This window comes from Hemitrygon akajei, chromosome 4, assembly GCF_048418815.1.
Source record: "Hemitrygon akajei chromosome 4, sHemAka1.3, whole genome shotgun sequence".
In the NCBI taxonomy this organism is placed as follows: domain Eukaryota; kingdom Metazoa; phylum Chordata; class Chondrichthyes; order Myliobatiformes; family Dasyatidae; genus Hemitrygon; species Hemitrygon akajei.
The window spans coordinates 38542495-38563762 of record NC_133127.1 but is presented as its reverse complement, the minus strand read 5'-3'; the positions used below and the strand labels follow the sequence as shown (position 1 = coordinate 38563762).

Below are 21268 nucleotides of genomic sequence, written 5' to 3'. Positions count from 1 at the left end.
TGCTAGGGAAGCTTTTGGAGAGGGATACATTCCAGAAGGCGTGGCCTGCTTAAGGCTGATTTATACTTGTGCATTGCATCTACACCGTAGGTACCGCGCACCCTACGCCGTACCCTAGCCTTTAGTCAGCATGGCTTTGTACAAGGAAAATCACAGACTTGTTTGAGCTTTTTGAGGATGTGTCAAAGGAGCTTGATGAGGGTGAAGCAGTAGATGTTATCTACAGAGACTGTGGTAATCCATTTCGTAATGTCCTCATTGTAGATTTATTCACAAGATAAAGATGCATGGGATCCAAGGAAAATTGCAGGTTTAGATTTGGAATTGGCTTGTCCATAGAAGACAGAGTAGAAATGCAAAGGTGTTGTTTTGGCTGGAAGTGCGTGACCCGCAGTGTTCTGCAAGGATCGGTGCTAGGACCTCTTGTTTGTGATTTGGATGGGATTGTAGATGGGGCAATTACCGAATTTGTAGATGACACGGAGATTGGTGGAATTGTATAGCATAAAGGACAATCAAAGAATACAGCAGTCTGTATTACTTACAGATCTGTATCAGATCACAGAGATGCAGGATGTGTAGATAAGTGGCAGATAGAGTATAATGCAGACAAGTTTGAGGTGTTACACTTTGTTCAACTATCATTCAACCGTGCACATTACTATAGCCAAACGTGCCAGCGTTCCTCCTGGGCCAACCGGTCTGGAATCATGTTTCTGCAATGACAAGCACGCAGCGGTTCCTCAACTCTTGTTAGTGCAGCCGCGGACAAACTCAATCCAGCCTGTCTTTCACTGAGCGAACTCTGGAGGGCAGCACTGACGGGAGGGCCCAGCCCCCGACTGAGTGTGGGCTCCAGCGTGCCCACTGCGCCTCTGCTCTTTGCCACACTCCTCCCCTGGGCAACCAAATGTAGGGGAAAGTTCGCAGTTCATGGTAGGCCACTTATTAACACTGAGGTACAGAGAGGTCTTGGGGTCCAAGCCCATAGTTCAGCGAGAGTAGCTCTACACATGGATAAGGTAGTGTTTGATTTTAGGTTTCCAGTTGTTTTTTTAAGGTGAATGTGTTTTGCAGTTACCACACTTTGGTGTACAGTGCCAGATCAAGGAAACTCTACTCCTTTGGCCAAGGGCAGAATGGGCATTTGGGAAGCGGAGGAGCCCGTGACCAGTTTGAGCCTCGTCTGGTCCCATTCTCAGTGGTAGCTGAGCCAGGTAGGAGAGCAGCCCTTGCTATTTCTCATTGTTGTTGAATATTCACCTGCTGGTAGTCATCAACTTTCCAGCACTGACCAACTGGTGAGAGAGGTCAATACTGAGAGAGACACACTGTGGGAGCGCTGTCAGAGTGATATGGTATGGAAATAGGACATTCAGCCCACTGAGACTCTGCTAACCATTAACCACCCATTTACACCAATTCCATTTTCCTCTCACCACATTCCCCTCAATGCCTGGCCTTATTGTACCACTCACCCACACAGCAGGGGCTGTGTACAGTGGCCAGCTGGTCTCCGGGAGGATAGTAAACACTGGAGGAAACCCATATGGTCAGTGAGAACACACAAACTCACATTGAGAGCTCCCAGGTCAGGATAGGACACAGGAGCTGTGAGGCATCAGCTCCATTAGCTGCACTGAGGGAGCTCCTCACTGTGGGAGGGGTGGGACTGAGGTATCGCCTCACTGTGGGAGGGGCAGGACTGAGGTATCGCCTCACTGCGGGAGGGGCGGGACTGAGGTATCGCCTCACTGCGGGAGGGGCGGGACTGAGGTATCGCCTCACTGCGGGAGGGGCGGGACTGAGGTATCGCCTCACTGCGGGAGAGATGGTATTGAGGGAGCGCCAGTACTGAGGGAATGCTGCACTGTGGGAGGGACAATACTGAAGGAGCACCACACTGTGGGAGGGGTGGTACTGAGGGAGCGTTGCACTGTGGGAGGGGTGGTACTGAGGGAGCATCACACTGTGGGAGGGGTGGTACTGAGGGAGCGTTGCACTGTGGGAGGGGTGGTACTGAGGGAGCATCACACTGTGGGAGGGGTGGTACTGAGGGAGCGTTGCACTGTGGGAGGGGTGGTACTGAGGGAGCATCACACTGTGGGAGGGGTGGTACTGAGGGAGCGTTGCACTGTGGGAGGGGTGGTACTGAGGGAGCATCACACTGTGGGAGGGGTGGTACTGAGGGAGCACTACACTCTGGGAGGGGTGGTACTGAGGGAGCATCACACTGTGGGAGGGGTGGTACTGAGGGAGCACTACACTCTGGGAGGGGTGGTACTGAGGGAGCATTGCACTGTGGGAGGGGTGGTACTGAGGGAGCATCACACTGTGGGAGGGGTGGTACTGAGGGAGCGTTGCACTGTGGGAGGGGTGGTACTGAGGGAGCATCACACTGTGGGAGGGGTGGTACTGAGGGAGCGTTGCACTGTGGGAGGGGTGGTACTGAGGGAGCGCCACACTGTGGGAGGGGTGGTACTGAGGGAGCGTTGCACTGTGGGAGGGGTGGTACTGAGGGAGCGCCACACTGTGGGAGGGGTGGTACTGAGGGAGCATCACACTGTGGGAGGGGTGGTACTGAGGGAGCACTACACTCTGGGAGGGGTGGTACTGAGGGAGCACTACACTGTGGGAGGGGTGGTACTGAGGGAGCGTCACACTGTGGGAGGGGTGGTACTGAGGGAGCACTACACTCTGGGAGGGGTGGTACTGAGGGAGCACTACACTCTGGGAGGGGTGGTACTGAGGGAGCATCACACTGTGGGAGGGGTGGTACTGAGGGAGCGTTGCACTGTGGGAGGGGTGGTACTGAGGGAGCATCACACTGTGGGAGGGGTGGTACTGAGGGAGCACTACACTCTGGGAGGGGTGGTACTGAGGGAGCATCACACTGTGGGAGGGGTGGTACTGAGGGAGCACTACACTCTGGGAGGGGTGGTACTGAGGGAGCATTGCACTGTGGGAGGGGTGGTACTGAGGGAGCATCACACTGTGGGAGGGGTGGTACTGAGGGAGCGTTGCACTGTGGGAGGGGTGGTACTGAGGGAGCGTTGCACTGTGGGAGGGGTGGTACTGAGGGAGCATCACACTGTGGGAGGGGTGGTACTGAGGGAGCGTTGCACTGTGGGAGGGGTGGTACTGAGGGAGCGCCACACTGTGGGAGGGGTGGTACTGAGGGAGCGTTGCACTGTGGGAGGGGTGGTACTGAGGGAGCGCCACACTGTGGGAGGGGTGGTACTGAGGGAGCATCACACTGTGGGAGGGGTGGTACTGAGGGAGCACTACACTCTGGGAGGGGTGGTACTGAGGGAGCACTACACTGTGGGAGGGGTGGTACAGAGGGAGCGTCACACTGTGGGAGGGGTGGTACTGAGGGAGCGTTGCACTGTGGGAGGGGTGGTACTGAGGGAGCATCACACTGTGGGAGGGGTGGTACTGAGGGAGCATCACACTGTGGGAGGGGTGGTACTGAGGGAGCGTTGCACTGTGGGAGGGGTGGTACTGAGGGAGCATCACACTGTGGGAGGGGTGGTACTGAGGGAGCACTACACTCTGGGAGGGGTGGTACTGAGGGAGCATCACACTGTGGGAGGGGTGGTACTGAGGGAGCACTACACTCTGGGAGGGGTGGTACTGAGGGAGCGTTGCACTGTGGGAGGGGTGGTACTGAGGGAGCATCACACTGTGGGAGGGGTGGTACTGAGGGAGCGTTGCACTGTGGGAGGGGTGGTACTAAGGGAGCGTTGCACTGTGGGAGGGGTGGTACTGAGGGAGCATCACACTGTGGGAGGGGTGGTACTGAGGGAGCATCACACTGTGGGAGGGGTGGTACTGAGAGAGCATCACACTGTGGGAGGGGTGGTACTGAGGGAGCACTACACTCTGGGAGGGGTGGTACTGAGGGAGCGCCGCACTGTGGGAGGGGTGGTACTGAGGGAGCGCCACACTGTGGGAGGGGTGGTACTGAGGGAGCATCACACTGTGGGAGGGGTGGTACTGAGGGAGCACTACACTCTGGGAGGGGTGGTACTGAGGGAGCGCCACACTGTGGGAGGGGTGGTACTGAGGGAGCATCACACTGTGGGAGGGGTGGTACTGAGGGAGCACTACACTCTGGGAGGGTTGGCACTGTGGAGAGTCACACTGTGGGAGGGGTGGTACTGAGGGAGCGTCACACTGTGGGAGGGGTGGTACTGAGGGAGCGTCACACTGTGGGAGGGGTGGTACTGAGGGAGCGTCACACTGTGGGAGGGTCGGTACTGAGGGAGCGTCACACTGTGGGAGGGGTGGTACTGAGGGAGCGTCACACTGTGGGAGGGTCGGTACTGAGGGAGCGTCACACTGTGGGAGGGGTGGTACTGAGGGAGCTCCGGTACTGAGAGAATGTCGCGTTGTGGGAGGGGTGGTACTGAGGCAATGCCTCACTGTGTATAAGTGGGCCAGAACGGAGGGAGTGTTATACAGTCAGGGAGGCAACACTGGGAAAGATATTACCAAGGAGATTGGTGCATTATTGGATTGGCAGTATGGAGGGAGCACCATACGTTAGAGGTGAAGTACTAAAGGAGCTGTGCACTGTTGGAGGTGAATTACTGGGGGAGTGTTGAACTGTCAAAGGGCTCTCCATTTTAACCCAGGACCCCTCCTACAGGTCTGTAAGTAACGTTCCTGGGCAGAATATTGAAGGAAATTCCCCATACTGATGTTTATCTGTCAAGTTAAAGACTAAGTTAAACAGATCATCTGATCAGTAACACCTTGCTGTTTGTGGGAACCTGCTGTATACAGATTGACTTCTTTGTGACTTTCTCCCTCTCCATCACTCCCTCTTCCCACCCCTTCTCTCTCACCCCTCCCCTCTCTCCTTCTGTCACTCTTCCATCTCCCCCTCTCTCCTCCATCTTTCTCTCTTTCCCTCCCAATCTCTTTCTCTCCTTCTTCCTACTTCACTTTCTTTATCTCTCACTGGGGTCCCGCCCCCTGCCCATGCCTCCCACTCACTCCGCTCTGACCCCACCCCCCACCATAGTTCCTGTAATGGATGAAGTTTTCCTTGGTCTGTGAAGTTCCTATGAATAACTGCCTTTGTGAAAGGTACTGTGAACATGCAAATGTTTTCCTTCCCTTTGGCTCTCCACAGGCAGTATGCTCCAACCAGCCGTGAAAAGGATTTTTGCAGGTGCCGATCAAAGTTTTGCATTGTGCTTTGGTCTCAAGGTAAGAAATGCACTTCCGAATTCTGAGGTAGCCTCCTTGACACATATGTTCTGATCTTGTCCTCTTTTGGAAAAATATTGGAAAGATATTCTTGATATTATTTCAGCAGTTTTGCATATTGATTTACAACCTCGTCCTATTACGGCAATTTTTGGATTACCAGTGATGGACTCTAGTCAATTATCCCCTTCAGCTTGCCGTTTGATTGCATTTGTTACATTAATAGCCAGAAGATCCATTTTATTTAAATGGAAAGAATCTAATCCCCCTACTACATTTCAGTGGCTTTCCTAAACTGTAACATATTTAAACTTAGAAAAAATTAGGAGTGGCACTATCGACCCTTCGGTTAAATTTGAAGAAACTTGGAGGCCACTTATTCAACATTTTCATATGATGTAAGCTGACCTTTTCCGAATCCTTCGCAATAACTTTTTGGCCGTGTATAGAGGAGCGGGGTTAATGACAAATAATGATTTTAACTGATGAAACAAGGCAGCCCAGTTTTTGTTTTGTTTTTATTTTGTTTTTTTTTTAGTTTAGTCTGTAAACAAACAAACAAATAAATAAATAAATAAATTTGAATCTTTTTCATGTTTAGTTACTAAGAGATTGGGAGGCTTAGATTACACATCAGTCGGAGTCTGTTTCCGTATACGTTAACCGTTATTAATGTAATCCCCATCTCTTTGTATCACTATCATTGTTATGTTTATCTACTCGAAACTTAATAAAAAAAGATTGAGATAGAACCAAGAACATGTTTGATACGTATAATACTATCTCTGGGTTAATAAAGCTGCTCTGTGAATGTTTTGGAGCCCAGGTGTAACCTGTTATATAAAAAAAGTCATCCACATGATTTACTTATTCAACAGTACAGCAAGGTGACAGGCCCTTCCAGCTCAACCAGCCCACATTGCCCAATTACGCCTGTGTGACCAATTAACCCGTTAACTTTGGAATGTGGGAGGAAACTGGAGCACCCCAGAGGAATCCCACGCCATCACAGGGAGAACGTACAAACTCCTTAAACCATGATAACGTGCTGAAAGGTGTTTCACAAGGAGAGTTGGCAAGCAAACTTTGGAATGGAGGCATGTGCCAAATATTTGGACAAGAAAAATACGTACCTGTAGACTTATGAAGACATAAGAAACATAAGAGACATAAGAAAAAAAAAGACTTAAGAGAGATTTTAGATGCTAGAAATCTGAAGCAACGTACCAAGATGCTGGAAAAACTCAGTGAGTCAGGCAGCATCTAAGGAGGAAAATGGGGAACCAACGTTTCAGCTAGAGGCCCTTGATCTGGACTCGACTCAGAATGTTGACCATCTATTTCCCTTCATAGATGCTGCCTGACCCGGTGAGTTCCTCCAGTGCATTTGCCTATAGGTTTATGGTATTACAGGAAACAAGGGATATTGAGTTAGTGCAGGAAAACCGTATCAGTGGAGGTGCTCTTCCACTATATCAGTGAATACCGCAGATGGTTCAAGAGGCAGGATTCCTGTTCCTGACTATTGCAAAAAGCAAAATTAGAGAAGCACTGAGATCTTTTATTATCTTTAGCTAGAGAAACACAATACTGAGAGGCGACAGAGTATAAGAATGATGAACACACGTGCATGTGTGTGTTTGTTCTTGTATATTAGTTATAAATTATGTTTTCATTCATTTATGCACACCCAAGAATTGATTACACTTAGATCAATATTATTGAACCATTCAAGGTAATTCTCGACTTGTTTTACCGATTAGACCATAAGACATAGCAGGACTAGGCCATTCTGCTGTTTCACCGTGGCTGGTTTATCCCTTCAAACCCTATTCTCCTGCTTTAGCTCTGCTTCTTTTTAAAATAGATCTTGCCTACATGCAGACGATTTTTAATTATGATAAGCCCTTAAGTCATAACAGCTGCTGCAAGTGGTGAAGGTGATGTCACTTGAGGCTTTTCCCCACAAAGATCAGAGGTAGTGACTGCTGCATTGCTGGAGCCTTGAATAATTAGAACATCCCACATCCCCTCACCCCCCGCACAACCCATGTAGCAGCTTGGAGACCCAAGAGACCACTGATGCTGGATTTCGGAGCGATATCTTGAGAGTAGCCGCTTGCTGGCAATGGGAGGTGATTTTTGGCAAGGGGGCAATAGTTCATCTAGAGATTAGGGAACTCAGAACACATTACATAGCTCCACCAGTAAGGCCTGGGGTGAGAAAGGAGAGGGTGGTTTACAGAACAGTACAACACAATAACAGGCCCTTCAGCCCACATGTCTGTGCCAACGAGAATGCCAATCCAAATGAATCCCATTTGCCTACAGATGGTCAGTAACCCTTCATTTCCTATTTGATCATGTGTCTGTTGAAATGCCTCTTAAACATTGCTGTTGAGTTTACTTCCCCTAGCAGCCCATTCCAGGTACCTCCCAATATCTGTGTAAATAAAACCTACCTTGCAACTCTCCTTTAAATTTTTCCTCCCCTGTCTTAAATCTGTGACCTCTGGCATTTGACATTCCTATCCTGGGGTAAACGTCTCTGACTATCTACCCTATCTATGCCTCTCATAATTCTATATGTATCAGGTCAGCCCTCAGCCTCCAATGCAATCCAAATTTGTCCAACCTCTCCTTGCGGAATGTGCCCTCTAATCCAGACAGCGTCCTACTGAAACTCTTCTGTAAAGCCTCTATGTTCTCCCTGTATTGAGGGAACCAGAACTGCACACAACACTCCAAACGTGACCTATACAGCCACAACATGCTTTCTTGACCTTTGAACTTACCAATATATCATCGAGGTGAAATATTAAAACTAGTCCTCCTTTCGTAGACCCACTGCCTTACCTGCTGAGTACCTCCAGCAATTGTTTTTTTCATGTTATTATTAAAAAATAGAAGGAAAGTGGGAAAATTTACTTCCTTGAGAGCAGGCATGTACGTGATGTGTCTGTATATAGAGATGAGATTTCAGTCATCGTATACAGAAAGGAAAATAAATAGAGGGGGAAAGGACTAAGAGAAAGTAAATGTCAAATATTTTCCCGTGAACAATTTATCACAGGTAGGAGTGAACTTTCACGGTTACATTTGTTACCCTTTTGAACCTAAAATGTTGTGTTATTATAAGAATATAAATACTCTCATTGAAATGTTTTTTATCACGGTGGGGATCTTATGTGCACCTGTTGTCCAACAGTAGGATTGATTGAAACACTCAGACTGTAGCAGGTGTACAGGCAATGCTGTGTTAAGGGGACTTGCGTTCCCAGGAAACCATCTGTGTTGCGGTTTTCCATAACTTGAAGCCATGTCATCTGTCCCTGCGCCAGGAAATGTGAGCTGTACATGAAGTCAAAACCGACATGCAACTTCCATGAGAAAGTTTTTTTGTTCTGTATCCTACATATTCTGGTAGTGATTTGTGAATTCTGTGATGGTGAATTTCTGTTAACTGAACTGCTGTAGCTAAGGAGTTGCCTGCATACGTCTGGCCTGTCAAATCTGGATCAGCCACAATGAAATGAAGCAACCTGATGGGCCAAATGGCCTAATTCTGCTCCTACATCTTATGGTCATGTGGTCATTCAATGATGGCTGAATATTTTTCAACCCATTTTCCTGCCTTCTCTCCATAACCCTTATACCCCTTACCAATCAGCCTATCAATCTCTGCCTTGAATACACACAATAACTTCACCTCCACTGCCCTCTGTGGCAATGAATTCCACAGATTCAGCACACTTTGGCTGAAGAAATCCCTCCTTATCTCTTTTAATGGGGTATCCCTTTATTCTGAGAATTAACCCTCAGATCCTAGACTCTTACTAATGGAAGCATGTCCACTCTATTACAGTATCCAGTGGGTTTCAATGAGACCAACCCCCTCATTATTCTGAACTCAATCGAGTACAGACCCAGAGACATCAAATACTACTCTGTGACTTGAGTTATCTGCCTTGAAAATAAACCATGATCTCTTTTCATATATTGTAAGTACAATGTGAAGGCATTACACCTGCGGCCCCTAACTTTATGTGGCAGGTTAAATCAGAAACTAAAGTGGAGAATCAACAATTTCATGAGCTCCCAGGGAGGTTGAAAGTTGGCTGCCTTTTTTTTTGTATATTTTATGGTGGATTTGTCAATTTATTGTATTTTGAAACATAAGGATATCTCCACGTCTTCTCAACTTGCACATTAGTAATGGTGAGTGCCATTTTCTGCTGTTATTTTGTGTCTTACATTAGTGTTCCAAGAGTAAGCTAGCTTCCTTGGTTTTTTTGTAGGCTTTACCTCCTGCTGAAGACCAGTCTGCATTCATTCATCTGAAGCAAATTGTCACGGCTGAAGATTCATTCTGGAAAGCCTGGAGGACTATGGAAAACACAGACCTCCAGGAGAACATCAAAGAGTATGTGTGACTTTCTTCAGATTAAATTTGACTCACATTGATTTAAACAAGGATTGGACACCTGTACTCAGGTGGGTAGAAGCAAAAAACTGTGGAGACGGAATATCTGAAGTGAAAACAAAAAAATATTGGAATTACTCAGCAAGTCAGACAGCATCAGTGGAGGGAGAAACAGAGTCAATGTTCTTTCATCAGAATGATTAAGCCTCGAGTTTCTGATGAAAGGTCATTCATTCATTCAGGTGCCTTGCTGTTCAGCATGGGCGATCATGTCTCTCCACACATCACGGTCCCTGACCCTCCGAATTGCCTCCCCTGTTTCTAACTGTGATGTTAATCCATCTCTCATTTTCACTCTCGGTCTGCCTCAGCTTCTTTTTCCTTCCAGCTTTCCAGCTGTAACTAAACGTTCTAATGTCTCTCTTCACATGATGTGTTCAAAAAAATTTTGTTTTCTGATTTTTTAAAGTAATGTATGTTTTGCTTTCCTTCTCTATAGAACTTCTTTGTTGGTTATCCTGTCTGTATATGATATACATAGCATTCTTCTAAGAAACCACATCTCTGCTGCATTGATTCTTTTTTCCATTGCATTTGTGATGGTCCATGACTCGCAGCCATACATCAGTATAGGAAGAATGTAGCAGCTGAGAGTTCTAAGGCGGATGTCAATTGCTATTTTCTTGTTCGTTAGGATGGTTCTCATTTCTGTAAACGCTGTTCTTGCTTTTATGTCTGTTTCACATTTGCCATCAGATGTTACCCATGGTCCAAGGTACTTGAAGTTGTGAACTTGTTTCAGGATTTCATTTCACAATACGATCCTACAGTTTGGGATACGTATCAGGTTTCTTTGATACTGCCATTACTTCAGTTTTCTTTCTGTTTAAGGTTAGGCCAAGTCTTTCGCTCTCTGTGTTGATGGTAGATACTAGTTTCTGTAAATTTACTTCACTGTTTGCTATCAGTACTGTATCAGTCACATAGCGGAGGTTATTGATATTGTATCCTCCTATACTTATTCTAGGTAGGTCTTGGATGGTTCTCATGATGTTTTCACTGTACAGGGAGAACAGGTCTGGTGATAGAACACAACCCTGTCTGAATCCTCGCTTTATTGGCTGATATTCACCAATCTCGTTGTCTATCCGTATGGCTGCACTTTGTTGCCAGTGGAGATTCCTGATTATTCTTAGATCTTTTCCGTCGATATTAATATCTCTAAGCATTTTCATGATGACTTGGTGTTTCACTGTGTCAAAGGCTTTTGTGTAGTCAATGAAACAGAAGTATAGGTTTTTTTTGTACTTCTTTTGACGTTTCGATAATATTCCTGAGAATACAAGTTGTGTTTGATGTTCCCTTGCCGTCGACAAAACCGCACTGTTCTTCACTGATCTCTGGGTTAATTTTGTTTCTTATTCTCAGCGTGATGATTCTCAGTAGAATTTTTGTGAGGTGGCTCATTAAACTAATTGTTCTGTATTGTCCACACTCTGTTACACCTGGTTTCTTTGGCAGTGCAATGAATACTGCCTTTAAAAGATCTTCTGGTACTTTGCCACTGTTGTATATTCTGTTCAATAAGATTGTTAATTTCTCTACACCAAAATCTTCTAGCGCTTCATACAGTTCAACCAGAATGTTATCTGGTCCTGATGATTTCCCCTTTTGCATTTTCTTCATAGCATGTTCCACTTCTTCTTTCAGTATTGCTGGGCCCTCGTTGTTGTTGCCAATATCAAAGTTGTCCTCTCGGTCTTTGGTCTGAAATGTTAACTCAGCCTTCTTTCCACAAAAGCTGCCTGACCAGCTGAGTGTTTCAGGAATTTCCTTTTTTACTTCAGATTTCTAGCATCTGCATTGTTTAATTTGTGTTGGGCTTTAACAGATTTGAGGGAAGTCCAAGACAGGAAGGAAAGAGTAGAAATAGGAGAGGAAGAAAATGGCATGGAAAAGAGGAAGGGTGACAGTGTGTACAACAAAGTTGGGAAGGTGGATGCATCGGCATGTATTGGGAAGCGTAAGTATTTACAGCAGAGAAGCAGAAAGGAGGTGAGAATTGCCAACGGTCTGGTTCGCTCTCTCGGATTGAACTGAGGAATTCTCCAAGTAGGCACACACACTGCTTTCAAACACAGAACCATTAAAGGGCAAATTGCAGAGGATCAGAATCAGATTGCTATTGACCTGTATGACGGGATTTGTTGTTTTGTGCCAGCAGTACGGTGCAAAAGACATCAAATTATTATAAATTACAAAAATAAATAAATGAGGTGGTATTTTTGATCTGTTAAGAAATCTCATGTTGGAGGGGAAGAAGCTGTTCCTGGATCATTGAATATGATTCTTCAGCTTCCTGTACCTTCTCCCCAATGGTAGTCAAATGAAGAGGTAATGTTCCAGATAGTGCGGGTCCTTTGTGATGGATGCTGCCTTCTTGAGGCATTGCTTCTTGAAGATGTTCTCAATGGTGGGGAGGGTTGGACTAATGATGGATCTGGCTGTATCTTCAGTATATTGCAATCCTGAGTTTTGGAGCCTCCACACCAGACTGTAATGCAACCAGTTACAATATGTTCCACCATAGCTCCATAGAAATAGAGATCAATATATATCAGGGGTATCGGAACGTCTTTTCAATGATGCTGCACCAACAGGTTTTCCAGGCTATTGTACATCACCAAACACACTTTGAGTTCACCTCTGTCAGATTTTACAGTCACATAATAAATCTAACAGGGTCCCTGTGTGTTTGAAGGGAGCCCAGGAAATGGAGTTGCACTGAATTTAAAAGATGTGAAAAATGGAAGTCAGTGAGCTTGTTACCAAGCCAAAATGCTTTTGCAAATCAGCGACTGAGACACAAGAGCCTGCAGATGTTGGAACCTGGAGCCACAAACAAACTGCTGGATGAGCTCATCAGCACCTCATGCCACAGGGGTAGGGCTGGTGCCCCGCACGTGTGCAATGGGAAGTCACTCAGTCTGCTTCTGATGATCCACAGTTTCCCATTTGGTGTTCCTGATAAATGGAGGAGCTTCACAAACAAAAGAAAGCTCACAGATGCTGGAAATCCAAAACAAAACACAAAGAATAAAATGCTGGAGGAACTCAGCAGCTCAGGCACCATCTATGGAAAGGAGTAAACAGTTGACATTTCAGACCGAGACACTTGCTCAGGTCTGAGAAGGAAGGGTGGAAATGTCAGAATCAGAAGGTGGGGGGATGGGTGAGGGGAAAGAAGCTAGCTGGAAGGTGATAGCTGAAGCCAGGTGGATGGGAAAGGTGAAGGTTGGAGAAGAAAGAATTGGAAAGGAGAGGAGAAAAGGAAGGAGGGGGGGATGCAGGGGATAGGTGAGAAGAAATGAAAGGTCAGAGTGGGGAATAGATGAATGGGGGGGGAAATTGGTTTCCGGAAGGAGAAATCAATATTCATGCTATCAGGTTGGAGGCTACCTACCAAAACAGAATATTAGGTGTTGCTCCTCCACCCTGAGGGTGGCCTCATCTTGCCACAAGACGAGACTGTGAGTCAACACGTTGGAACAGTAATGAGGACTTTCACAGCAGCTTAGCCAGCCTGAACTCTAATGTGGATGAGTAAAGCTCCAGTGGTTTGGTATAAAAAATGAGCTGCTGGAGGAACTCAGTGGGTCAGGCAGCATCTAACATGTCAGGTCGAGACTTTGTTCAGGCCTGAGATGGTGGTGGTGGGGGGAATATCTGACCCCCCTGAGCAGTTTGTTGTTTCTGATTCCAACTTCCTCTTGTCTCCAGTAATGATGATCTAATTTGAGAAATCACGGAGTTCTGTTTTTCACACGTTTAAACTGACTGGGTCCCTGTCTCTAGTCCTTCATTTTAGCAAGGATCAAGAATCAATTTTACTTGCCATATACATTTACATCTATTAGGAATTTACTGTTGTGTACTGGTGCGACATGCAACGAAAAGCAACATTCAAGAACTATATAAAAATAAGCTAGATTCCATAAAGTAAATATGGAATATTTATTTACTTAGAGGTACAGTGCAGAACAAACCCTTCCGACCCAACAAGCCGCTTTGCTCCACAACCCACCCATTTAACCCTAGCCTAATCACGGGACAATTTACAATGACCGATTAAGCTACGAACCAGTTTGTCTTTGGACAGTGGAAGGAAACCGAAACAGCCAGAGGAAACCCATGCAGTCATGGGGAGAAAGCACAAATTCCTTACGGAATGTGCCAGAATTGAACTCTGAACTCCAGCTGTAAAAGTGTCGTGCTAACTGCTACACTACCATGGCACCAAAAATAAAATAAAGAATTAATATAAAAATAAGATCACAAGACATAGGAGTAGAATTAGGCCATTTGGCCCATCGAGTGTGCTCCACCATTCCAACATGGCTGATAATTATCCTGATCAACTCCATCCTGCTGCCTTCTACTCGTAACCCTGATGAATCAAGGACTAATTAAATATACTAATTTAAACATACTAGTTAAATATATATAAAATATATTTAAATACCCACTTTAAATATACCAAATAACTTGGGCCTTCACACAGTCGTCTGTGGCAATGAATTCCACAGATTCATACCTCTCGCTAACAAAATTCCTCTCATCTCTCCTCCAAATGGATATCCCTCTATTCTGAGGCTGTGCCCTCTGGTTCTAGACTCTCAACACTATAGGAAACATCCTCTCCACATCTACTCTATCTCAGCCTTTCAATATTTGATAGGTTTCAATTAGATCCCCCCTCATTCTTCTAAACTCTAGCGAGCACAAGCCCATCAAACACTCCTCATACGTTAATGCTTTCATTTCTGGTCATCCTCGTGAACCACCTCTGGACCCTCTCCAATGCCAGCACACCTTTTCTTAGATAAGGAGCCCAAAATTGCTCGCAATACTCCAAGTGTGACCTGACCAATGCCTTATAAAGCCTCAACATTACATCATTACTTTTATATTCTTGCCCTCTTGAAATGAATGCTAACATTACATTTGCCTTCCTCACCACTGACTCAACCTGCAAGTTAATCTTGGAATTCCTGCACAAGGACTCCCAAGTCCCTTTGCATAACAATTTTGAATTTTCTCCCTGTTTAGAAAATAGTCTATGCCTTTATTCCTTCTTCCAAAGTGCATGACCATACACTTCTCTATGCTATTTTCTATCTGCTACTTCTTTGCCCAGTCTCCCAGCCTATCTAAGTCCTTATGCAGATGCCTTGCTTCCTCAACATTCTCTCCCCCTCCACCTACCTTTGTATCGTCCACAAACCTGGCCATAAAACCATCAATTCTGTCATCCAAATCATTGACATATAATGTGAAAAAAGCAGTCCCAACACCAACCCCTGCAGAACACCAGCAGCCAACCAGAATATTCCACTCTTTGCCTCCTGCTAGTCAGCAAATCTTCAGTCCATGCTAGTACCTTTCCTGTAATACCATGGGCTCTTGTTAAGAGCCACATGTGTGGCACCTTGTCAAAGGCCTTCTGAAAATCCAAATAAACAACATCCACTGACCCTCCTTTATCTATCTTGCCTGTTATTTCCTCAGTGATTTTGTACAAATTTGTCAGGCAAGATTTCTGCTAAAGGAAATCATGCTGACTTTTGCTTATGAGTACCCTGAGGCCACATCCTTAATAATGGACTGCAGTATCTTCCCAACCACTGAAGTCAGGCTAACTAGTCTAAAATTTCCTTTCTTCTGCCTTACTCCCCTCTTAAAGAGTGGAGTAACAGTTTAAAATTTCCATTCTTCCGGAACCATTCTAGAATCTAGTGATTCTTGAAAGATCATTACTAATACAACATAGTCTCTTCAGCGACCTCTTCCATCATCAGACCGTTCAAATTCCCAAGCACCTTCTCCTTAGCAACTACCACTGGCTTCTGTCCCCTGAAATTTATGAATTTTTGGCAAACTGCTCATGTCTTCCACAGTGAAGACTGACACAAAATACTTATTAAGTTCATCACCATTTCTTTATCCCTCTGTACTCCCTCTCCAGTGTCATATTCCAGTGATTTAATATCCACTCCCTCCTTTCTTTACTATACACTTGAAAAAGCTTTTGGTATCCTCTTTTTATATTATTGGCTAGCTTACCTTCATATTTCATCTTTTCTTTCCTAATGGCTTTTTTAGTTGCCTTTTGTTGGTTTTTAAAAACTTTCGAATCCTCTAACTCCCCACTATTTTTACTATAATATAAAAATATGATTTAATGCTGGCTTTGACTTCCCTTGTCAGCCATGGTTGCCTTAACCTCCCTTTAGAATACTTATTCATCTTCAGGATGTTTCTATCCTGCACCTTCCGAATTGCTCCCAGAAACTCCAACCATTGCTGTTCTGCCAACATCCCTGCTGATGTCCCCTTCCAATCAACTTTGGCCAGCTCCTCTCTCATGCCCCTGTAATTCCCTTTACTCGAATGCTGATACATCTGAGTTTAGCTTCTCCCTCTTAAACTGCAGGCTGAAACAAGTTAAAATATGGATATGGAATAAAATGTGCATAAGTACATAAAGCCAGCATGTGTTTAGAACGCCAGAGCTCTGGAAAATTTATTGTGTGACTGTGTCAGATCTGAGAAAGTTAACTAAACCTGTGCAGTAGGAGTCTGTCAGTCCAGCACCACTATAGTCCTGAGATTGTAGGTTTATGGGCATTATATCTAGTCAGGGCAGCCTGTGACTGTGACACTTCATTAACACATCATTTACGGAAACAGCAATGACTCTTATTTGCCTCCTTTAGCCTAGATGACAGCACAAGGGACTTCATCAATAAGCCACTAGCCACCTTTGGAGCCACCAGAACAGGTGATCAAAAACATGTACAGAGTGACAGCCTTGACAGAGGAGACAAAGGTAGAGATATTTAGGGTGGTGAGAGGTTTAAAGAGCATGGGGCTGCTGAAGGCCGATCAGTGGTATAGTGATGGATATTCAGGATGTGCAAGAGCTCAGGATTTAGAGGTGACCTTATGGACGTTTATAAAGTCATCAGCTTTTTTCCCCGAGGTAAGGGAATCTGAAAGCGGAGGGATTTAAAGTGGACCCGAGGAGCAGTGTTTCCACACTCAGGATCATGGGCATGTAGAACGAGCTGCTAGAAGATGTGGCTGAGGCAGGTACAATTATAACGTTAAAAAACATTTGGACAGGGACAGAGATAGGAAAGGTTGAGAGGGACGCAGGACAAATGCGGAGATGTGGGACAACTCAGCTAGGAAATTTGGTCAGCATGGACAAGTTGGGCTGAAGAACCTGTTCTCCATGCTGTATACAGTAATTCTAGGACTCTATCATCTACTTCTGGTGTGAAAGGGACTGTGCTGCCCATGAAAGGGGTGCAATATCTGTGTTCTCTGTTATATTTTCTGTTCTAAATGTCTTCTTTCAAACTTGTTTGAAAGACTAAAGTGTAATCTCATCAGACGATTTTTTTCAATGACCTGTGTTCACTTCTCTGCAGGCAAATCATTTCTATTTTCTCCTCTGTTGAATGCCTCAATGGAAGCTTTTTGGAAACCAGGTAAGGGCAAAGTGAAGGGTGATTGTCACAGAGGGTGGAGAACAATCAAGTTCCTGAGGACAAGTGCAAGACTCGGAGATAGTGCTCGAGTGCAGCAGGTAGTGTTGCTGCCTTACACCTCCAGGCTGCCGGGTTCAAAGCAGAGGGGCTGAATGGCTTCACACCTGCTTTTATTTGGGTTTAGACACAGATAGCGCCAAGATCTAACTGAATCACGGGAACAGGCTGGGAACAGAAAATTACTAAATGGAGTTAAATATCACTCTTACTTTTGTGATCTAGTGCTCAAATCTAAGAGCAGAATTAAAGCTTTCCAGTCAGCATCTGCAGAGGTGGCAGTATTCCCCAACTAGTTATTAAGGATCAAGAATCATAGATATTCATCATATACACTCACTGGCTACTCCATTAGGTACCTGTTGTGATGGAAATAATGGGTTCTTTGAGTCTCAACAGTAGAGGCCTGGACACACACAGTTTTAATAATAAGGAATTTATTATTAAAGGGTAAGTTGGGTTAACACAAGCAACTACAATACACAGAAAGTGGTGTGGGGACAGGGTACGGTTACACATACAAAGAACAAGGGAAAAGCACTATGACAGCTATCCCCCTTGACCTTGGATAGCTGCGGCTCCCTTACCAGGACAAACGATAGACCTTCCCACACATAAATCAATGCACTTACCTTCAATGAGGTGGTCTGTAAGAGAGAGCGAGCCAGGCACATGTCTCACCTTTTATAGCATGGGGCTGGGCGAGATAATCCAATTAAGGTGACCAATAATTTAGGTGTGCATTGATTAGTTGGGAGGGACCAAATGTTGATTGGCGTGTGGTGTGTCCTCCGACCAGCCAGGTGGCAGTGCGTCTGTCACGTGGTTGGTATCTCTGGATACAGTACCTAATATGAAAAGATGTTTGCACCCACCGAACTGCCACTGTGGTTTTTTTTGTTTGTTTTTTTGCACCATTCTCTGCAAACAAGTGTGTGAAAATCCCAGGAGATCAGCAGTTCCTGAGGAAAAAACATTCTCTCTGGCACTGACAATCATTCCAGGGTCAGTTACTTGGATCACGTTTCTTCCCCATTCTGATGTTTTGTCAGAACATCAACTAAACCTCTTGACATATAGTATCTGCACAGTTTTATACATTGAGTTGCTGCCACATGATTAGCAGATTAGATATTTGCATTAACAGGGAGGTGTCCGGGTGTACCTAATAAAGTGACCACTGAGTGTACATTTACATATATTAGGAATTTGTTATGGTGCGTTGGTCAGGGTACAACAAGACCATTAATCATAGGAGCAGAATTAGGTCATTTGGCCCATCGAATTTGAAGGTATCAAAACATGCAACAAAAAGTTCTGACAATTGCAAATAATAAAAATTCTATAGAAAAATAAAGAATTATTTTCAGTGGGTTGCAGTTAATTGGGACATATTGGGACCTGTACATTTTGGTCCAATTAAGTAGCAGCTCCAATTAGCCAAAGTTCCATGGGAATAGTTAAAAAGGTATAAAAAAGACAAACTGAGTAATAACGGATTTAAATGAAATGCAGAACAAATCTGATCACTATCAATGCTACTGCAGTACTATAAAACCCTGTATTAGTTATCAAAAAAGGAGTTCATCCAGCGTATGCTGCCTGTCTTCTTTTGATTGACTGTAAATAAACAAAGTCAGCACAGACACCTGCTACAGATAATACTGTCTGCATACAATGCTTCCAACAGTTCTATACTCCAACTCTTCATTTTAATTGTAACATTCAAGACTATTGTCTATACCTTCAAATTCTTTGTACTGTAGTTCCTAACTTGTTAAAGTAGTGAATTTGTTTCATTTTCATTCCCAGCCATTTCTGGCATCTCCAAGTCAGAATGCTTGAAACCACAATATGTAAAACAGTTCGGAATGGTCTTAATGCTTATTTCTCACCAACTATGAGTAACAAAAATCACTGCTCTTTGAACACAAATACATTAAAAGTTCAAAGTAAAATGTATTATCGGAGTACATACATGTATCCACATATAACCCTGAGATTCTTTTTCTACAGGCATACTTAGTGAATCTTTAGAACAGTAACTGTAAACAGGATTGAAGGACAACAAACTCTGCAAATGCAGATATAAATAATTAGCAATAAATAATGAGAGCATGAAATAATAAGATAAAGAGTCCTTAAAGTAAGACATCGATTGTGGGAACACCAAAAATAGAATGAGTGTGGTTATCCCCTTTTGTTCAAGTGCTGATGGTTGAGGGGTAGGAACTGTTCTCGAAGAAGCCGGTGGTCAAGTCCTGAGGCACTTGTAACTTCTACCTGATGGCAGCAGTGAGAAAAGAGCATGGCCTGGGTGGTGAGCATCTTTGATGATGGATGCTGCTTTCCTGCGGCAATGTTTCATGTAGATGTGCTCAATGGTGGGGAGGGCTTTACCAGTGATGTAGGATTTTCCACTCAAAGGCATTGGTGTTCCCATACCAGGCTGTAATGCAGCCAGTCAGTACACTTTACACCACACGACTACAGAAGCTTGCCAAGGTTTTTGATGACATTGCGCATCTCTGGAAACTGCTGAGGAAGGAGAGGCACTGTTGAGTTTTCTTTGCAATGATATTTATATGATGGTGATACATAGGAATAGTGTATCACCATCATATAAATATAATTGCAAAGAAAGTAACACACAGGAATTTAAGGTTACTGATTCTCTCCATCTCTGATCCTCCGATGATTACTGGCTCATGGATCTCTGGTTTCCCTCTCCTAAAGTCTACAATCAGTTCCTTGGTCTTAGTGACATTAAGTGCGAGGTTGTTGTTATTTCATAACTCAGCCAAGTATCCAATCTCCCTCCTATATGCTGATTCATCACCCCCTTTGATACAACCCACAACAGTGCTGTCATCAGCAAACTTGTATATGGTGTTGGAGTTGTATTTAGCCACACAGTCAGTGGTGTAAAGCAAGTAGAGCAGGGGGCTAAGCACACATCCCTGCGGTGCTCCTGTGCTGATGGAGATTGTGGAGGAGATGTTTTTGCCAATTCGCTGACTGGGGTCTGCAAGTGAGGAAATCCAGGATTAAATTGCACAAGGGGTTATTGAGGCCAGGTTTTGGAGTTTACTGATTAGCTTTGAACAGATGGTGGTGTTAAATGCTGAGCTGTAGTCGATAAAGAGCATCCTGATGTATGCATCTTTGCTCTCCAGATGTTCCAGGGTTGAGTGAAGAGCCAATGAGATGGCATCCGCTGTTGAACTTTTGAACTTTGAAAAGGTAGTTTGCAGGGTGGGTAGTGCCCGTAATGATATTTCCTACCCACTTCTTTGTCTTGTCCTGCAGTGTTGCTAGACTGCAGCCAATGAGCTTTTCCGCTGACCTGACAGCTCGCTCTAGTTCCTGTATATTGTGAAAGAATGCTGCACTAAACCAGACAGTAAGGGCTGATGTGAGGACGGCAGTGTGGGATTGTACCGGGAATTTTACCACTTGCCACAAGTACATCCTCTGCCTAGCCTTCAGAATCAGAATCAGCTTTAGTACCACTGACGCATGGCATGAAATCTGTAGAACGATGCAATACATAAAAAGTACTATAAATTAAAATAAGAAACATTTTTGTTAATGAAGGAGCATGGTGGTAAGTTTAGACTCCCATGTTACTCTCACTACTAGTTCTGTGAACTGCCTAACTCGAGGTTTGAAGACAAGAGTGTGACCCATTGAGCTGCACTGTAGCTACACCTGTGGCATCAGTATAAGTCGGGTGATACTCCATCACACTCTGACGATGAGTCAGGTATTGTCTGTGGCACATATCTATCCTGAGGTATCGACTCTAGTGTAAAGTTAATTTCATATATTTTTACGCAGTGCGGATGATCATTTCAAAACGAGCAGAGAAACCCCGGGCATCGACCTATCAGCAGCAAGTCTCTGCCTTGAAAAACTTGGGAAGAATTCCACACTTTTGCAAGAGGTAATGAAAAAATTGTTGGCCGAGGGGTAAGGATCTGAGAGGGGGAGCCAGTCATTGATCTCCTGG

The 21268-nt window shown here is 44.8% G+C and overlaps 1 protein-coding gene across 1 annotated transcript in view; it reads left to right on the top strand.

The window, feature by feature from the left end:
* LOC140725996 (probable E3 ubiquitin-protein ligase HERC4) overlaps nucleotides 1-21268 on the top strand; it is a 61606-nt gene that overhangs the window by 24602 nt on the left and 15736 nt on the right. The window contains exons 7-11 of the mRNA XM_073041896.1: nucleotides 1078-1217; nucleotides 5144-5220; nucleotides 9519-9643; nucleotides 17140-17199; nucleotides 21097-21202. Coding sequence (XP_072897997.1) covers nucleotides 1078-1217; nucleotides 5144-5220; nucleotides 9519-9643; nucleotides 17140-17199; nucleotides 21097-21202 — 508 coding nt within the window. The remainder of the gene's footprint in view (nucleotides 1-1077; nucleotides 1218-5143; nucleotides 5221-9518; nucleotides 9644-17139; nucleotides 17200-21096; nucleotides 21203-21268) is intronic.